The following is a 6,146-nucleotide window of genomic DNA, read 5'->3' as shown; positions in this document are numbered from 1 at the left end:
TAAGGGAATTTGTTAAAACCAGACCAACCTTACAAGAGATGCTAAAGGGAGTCCTTTGAACAGAGAGGCAACAATAGCCAACAACAACTGACCATTAACACACATGATGATATAACCCAGAAACTAACCCAGCTATGGAAGTATCCAAAGTAAATAAGCCTACAAGATTGTAAACAGGGAACCAGAGATATAAATTGACAAATGAGGACAACTACAAACAAAAAAAAAAGGAAAAAAAACTGTGTTGTTACAGAACTTCTAGATGATAGGGAAGTCAAGACAACTACAAGATAGAATGGACTGTTCTAAACTTGGAAAGAAAACTATAAATCCCAGGGTAACCTCAAAGGAAAATGATAAACCTTCACATCAAAATAAAAAAAGAGGACCAGCACAAATATTTAGCAAATACTAAAACAATAGTAATGAAGGAACTGATAACACGATTTATAAACAAAATGAGCTCAGCATAGAAAATTATATGGAACAAAGAAATCGACACCATGAAAAAACATAACAAAAATGACAGCAACAAATTCATATTTGCCAATAATTACATATCTGGCAAGGGACTTCTCGATAAGATTTATAGAAAACTCCAATGCCTCAATACCAAAGGAATTAACAATCCAATCGAAAAATGAGCAGAAGAAGATGTGAGTAGACACTTCACCAAGGAGGATATTCAGGTGGCCAGCTAATACTTGAAGAGATGCTCACATCATTGGCCATCAGAGAAATGCAAATCAAAACAACAATGAGATACCATTTCACCCCAGCACTGATGCCAAGGTTCAATGAGACAGAAAATAGCAGACGCTGGTGAGGATCTGAAGAGATTGGGACTCTCATACACTGCTGGTGAGACTGTGAAGGGATCCAACTACTGTGGAAAGCAATATGGCAATTCCTTAGAAACTTGGAATTGGAGATACCATTTGACCCAGCGATCCTGTTACTAGGTATATATCCTAGAGAGGTGAGAACCAGGACAAGAACAGATATATGCACACCCATATTCATCGCAGCACTATTTACAATAGCAAAAAGATGGAAACAACCTACGTGCCCATCAGCGGAAGAGTGGTTGACCAAACTATGGTACTTAGACACAATGGAATGCTATGTAGCACTAAAGAATAATGTAGAGTCTGCAAAACACCATATAATATAGGTGAACTTGGAGGACATTATGCTGAGTGAAATAAGTCAATCACAGAAGGACAAATATAGTATTAGTTCATTGTTGTGGAGAGTCAAGGAAAGGTTTATATATGGAGGGAAACTTTCTTTGTTGGTTACCAGGGGTGGGAGGGGAGGGGAGGGAACACTGCAAAAAAAGAAAAAAAAAAAAAAAAAAAAGGCATTGACCCATGTCACTTTAGTTTTGTGTATTTCACTGTACATAAATTATATTTCAATAAAATGCATTTAAAAATTTCAACTTATTAGATGGAAATTGCTATTGTTTTAGTATTTGCTAGTATTTGCTAATTAATTAGACTCAGCCTGTTGCCAAAATCTGTGAAGATCTTTTGGAATCCACTTTCACATTATCCATAAATTGGCTGAGCATTTCTTTAGCAATCTCCTAAATAAAGAAAGTTGTTGCCTAATGAAGATTAAACAGAAAGTATGTGGCACTCCCCTAGGCACCTCCCACATGCTGACATCTCTACCTAAATCATAATCTCTTGGGTATAGTTTACTAATCATTCATTTGTCCAGTGGGCCACATTTCCCCATATTTTCCATAAGATCTGAGAGATACCTGCTGAGGTCACTTAAATCATATCTACAACATTTTCCTGATCTACCAGTTTAGTTGTTGTTGTTGTTGCTAGTTGCTGCCGAGTCAACACCAGTACATGACAACCCCATGTACAACAGAACAAAACGTTGTCCAATCCTGCACCATCTTCATGATCATCAGTGTGCTCAAGTCCATTGTTGTAGCCACTGTATATTTTGAGTGCCTTTCAGTCTAGGGGGCTCATCTTCCAACAATATATCAGATAATATTCTGTTACAGTCTATAAGGTTTCCATTGGCTAATTTTCAGAGGTCAATCACCAGGCCTTTCTTTCTAGTCTGTCTTAATCTGGAAACTCTGCTGAAACCTGTCTACCATCCATGACCCTTCTGGTATTTAAAATACTGGTGTCATAGCTTCCAGCATCATAGTAACATGTACGCCACCACAGGTCAACAAATTGACAGTTTAATAATCATGTCAAATCCAGAAATTGAGCTCCATTATAGCTAGTCCTCACCCTTGTGACTCCAGTGCCCATCATAGTGCCTGGTACATGGCAGGGACTCAAGAATCATTTGAAGAAGTAGTTGGTTACAGCAGTGAATGAATGAATGAATATGGCCCAGATCAGCGTGAAGCTTGGCAGTATTTAGTTTTTCTGAATCTACCTTCTTTCTCTATTTCGAGAACAGGAACAACTTGCTTGTACTTTCCTCCTTCTAACACCTCTTTAAAACTCATGATCCTAAAAGTTCACCCACTTGCTTATTGATGAGAAAATAGGAGCTTAGAAAGGTGAGGAATTTCCCAAGTTCAAAGGTTAATAAAGGGAGAAATGAAGATTTGAACAATTGTCTATGGCTTCGAGACACTATGATGCTGGAACAATTAGTCCTAGCGACTGGTACACCATCCAATCTGCAGCCTATATGACTATGAGACCAGAAGAACTAGATGGTGCCCGGCTACTACTGTCATCCACTTGGAAGAGGATCTATGTAGGAGATCCTGGATAGAGAGGGAAAACAATGTGGAACAAAACTCAAAATCATTTGGAAAAAAAAGGGGGGGGGACCAGATTTGCTGGTCCAATAGAGCCTGGTGGAACCACTGAGACTATGGCCTCTAGCTGCCCTTCAAGTCTGGAATTGAACCCATGCCTGTGACTTCCAGGCAAACAATAGATAGGTATATGAGTTGAACATTTACCTGAGGTAGATACACTCCTTGGAGAGAACAAGCATGGGAGAAAGAAGGGCTGCTTATGCATAGGGTGACAGCTCAGGGGGCAGGAGTGCATGGAGGGATGGAGACAGGGAAGAGGTAACTATCGGGAGGAAGTAGGAGGGGAGATGTTGCATTGTGGTAAATTGTGGTCAATGTCATGAGACAAAGTATATGTGAACTGCTGTATGGAATGTGTATTTGCTCTGTAAATTTTCACCCAAATCACAATTAAAAAAAAAAAAAAAAAAGACACTATGATGCTATGCTTACAGCAGGTTTGGGAAAGTTCTCCTCGTTCAACCATCAAGGATATTTCTTCCTAATAAAATTGATAAGCATACAGCATAGTAAAACAGATACATTTCTTTTATAGTCTTAATTTCATTCACTCTCTGTCATTCAATAATTCATTCAACAAATGTTTACTGAGAACCTACTAGTGCTAGACTATATTGGACCCTAGGAATACTCCTATAAATAAGCCCTCCTTGAGCTTAAATTTTATTTGTGCATGGGAAAATAAGTAAGCAAATAGATATATAATCAGATAATGGTAAGCACTATGAAGAAAAATAAAGCAGAATGAGGGGCAAAGGGATTCTCTTTTACTCTGAAGAGGTGGCCTCTGAACAGAGATATAAATGAAGTAAGAGAATAAGACGTAAATATCTTGTGGATATCTATTTCAGCAATAAGAAGAAGGTGTGGGCTTGTATTTGTGGAAGTAATAATAGTTTTTCTTCAAGAAAGTAGGGACCTAGATCATATGATGAACTTTCCAGCTATAAAATACCTGATTCTTTAAAGGTATATCCATTCATTCATTCATTCACTTATTTTTTCAACAGTTCATTTTATTACACATCTACTATGGAGTCCATTAGAAGCTCTGGTGGCATAGCCTAAGGCATTTGACTGCTAACCAGAAGGCTGGCAGTTCAAACCCACCAGCCACTCCTCTGAAGGAAGGTTGGGCAATCTACTTCCATAGTGATAGTGCCTCGGAAACCCAAGGAGGGGTCTCTATGAGTCGGGTCCAACTCCACGGCACATAATGACAACAACATGGAGTCCTTAGTGGGGCAAATGGTTAACACACTCAGCTGCTAACCAAAAGGTCGGTTCAGTTTAAGTCTACCCAGAGGCTCCTCAGAAGAAAGGCCTGGTCATCTACTTTAGAAAAATCAGCAATTGTAAACTCTATGGAGTACAGTTCTACTCTGACATACATGATGTCACTATGAGTTGGAGTCAACTGGGCAGCAACTGATTTATGTGAACAAGACAAGTGCCAGTGATAGACAAGTCCATTAAGCCCAACAACACAGTGTGAGAAGTGCTATCCTGAGGCTATGTACAGCAGGTGAGGCATGTCACCATTCACCCTTTTAGGAATCCATCTGACTAAAGGAAATTTAACATCAAAGCATTAAATGCTATAACAATGGTTTTCAAAAATTTTAAAGCCATTGAACCATCTCTTCAAGTAAAATTCTCATGCAGAAAGTCCAATATATAATATACAAGAAGTTGCTCTGGTTGGCACAAAATTGGAGGCCCAGAGGCACCTTCAAAAACATGTAACTGTATGAAAATCAATGCCCTAAATATTTGTATGACCAAGAACCGAAATCAGTTCATTGTCCGCTAAAGCCTGCTTTTCTCCATGTTGCCGGGTAACCCAAATTTGGAGAACCATTTAATCATCAATCAAAACCATTAGAACTGTTACCTCTGGCTCACATTAAACAGAATAAATAACCCCCTGCCAAGAGGAGAACTGATTTCACATACTGTTTTCTGTTCTTCAAAGCCATCAGATCAAACTCATTACAGCCCAGATGACTCATAAGTATAATTTAAAGTGTTCATTTTTTTTTTTTTTTTTCCAACTTCTGGTCAAAGTCACTACATTTGCATTAAAAATCATCAATTCCAAAGTGTGCCAGTTCATCACTAGTATTGTATGGCTCTCTATTGTTTACTCCAATTTTATCATTTGAAGAAAGCCTGATTTTCTTCCTACTGTGGTGCATGTACAAATGGGTGCTCATTATACACTCCTCCATATTCAAGCACATAATCTCTTAACCATACACACACCACAGGCCAAGATAGACCTCACACTGCAGTTTAGGAACCAGCTGTACTGGCTGTGCTAACTATTGCCTCCCCTTTCTTCTCTCTGCAGATGACGGCAACTGCCCAGCCACCCTCCAAGGCCCAGGCTGTCCACATCTCAGCACCCTCTGCTGCCGCCAGTACACCTGTTCCCAGTGCCCCAATCGACCCCCAGGCACAACTGGAGGCTGACAAGCGAGCTGTATACAGGTAGGAGACACTGCAGCTGTGTCCAGAACCCCAGACAACCTGAGACCCAGCCAGGAGATTTGAGAATGCAAGCCCAGGCTTGGGCACACCAGAGACAATGGCCAACTGCTGCCCTCCTCACCCTCTCTCTCACTCATGTCAACCAGAAATCCTTCAGCTGGTCACTGGGTTACTTGAGCTTCCTAGAAATGTTTCATGAGGGATATGAAGGCGTGGGCAATATCCCCCAAGAGGACCCCTTTCCCATCCTAATTAAGGAGGTGAGCCCCAAAGAGCACCAGAAACCATCAGCTGAGTAAACTCTCCTTGCCCTGTACACATCGTTGCCTTCACTCCAACAAGGCCTGCAAAGCACTGTATTGTACCATTTAGGACTTGATAGTACTCAAACGTTAGTATGCAGAAAAATTACTGGAAGGACTTACTAAAACATTTATTTCTGGGCTCCATGCTCAGATGCTGAATCAGTAGGTCAAACTATAGAAATTTTTAAAAGCATCCCAGGTGAATGTGATGCAGCTGGTCTATGGATCACACTTTGATTCCTGGTAGTTTTTTTTTTTTTTTTTCCTTTTAGCAACAGATATTGGTGTGGATATGTAAGTTCTGGTGCCCTGCCTCCAGGTGGGGAGTTTGTTGCAATGAGGCAGCCTTTCTCATCTTGCCCTGTGTCAGCCCCACACACCCAGTGCTGGGCCCTGAACATTGCAGAGGGAAGGGGCTCAGGGAAATTTCTGTCTGCCATGGTGAACTCCAGCTCTTTATGTCCCTGGCTGGGAAGAAAGATGCTCATGTCTGAGAGCAGGCTTGAAAGAGGCTCTATTAGGACTTT

At 40.5% G+C, this 6,146-nt stretch overlaps 1 protein-coding gene across 1 annotated transcript in view; it reads left to right on the top strand.

Annotated features, from left to right (window-relative positions):
- PKNOX2 (PBX/knotted 1 homeobox 2) overlaps positions 1-6,146 on the top strand; it is a 118,084-nt gene that overhangs the window by 21,880 nt on the left and 90,058 nt on the right. The window contains exon 2 of the mRNA XM_007952105.2: positions 5,175-5,314. Coding sequence (XP_007950296.1) covers positions 5,175-5,314 — 140 coding nt within the window. The remainder of the gene's footprint in view (positions 1-5,174; positions 5,315-6,146) is intronic.

This window comes from Orycteropus afer, unplaced genomic scaffold (assembly GCF_000298275.1).
Source record: "Orycteropus afer afer isolate SDZICR_OR568_19922 unplaced genomic scaffold, OryAfe1.0 scaffold00325, whole genome shotgun sequence".
Taxonomy (NCBI): Eukaryota; Metazoa; Chordata; class Mammalia; order Tubulidentata; family Orycteropodidae; genus Orycteropus; species Orycteropus afer.
The sequence above is the reverse complement of the archived record's forward strand: the minus strand, read 5'-3'. Positions and strand labels throughout refer to the sequence as shown.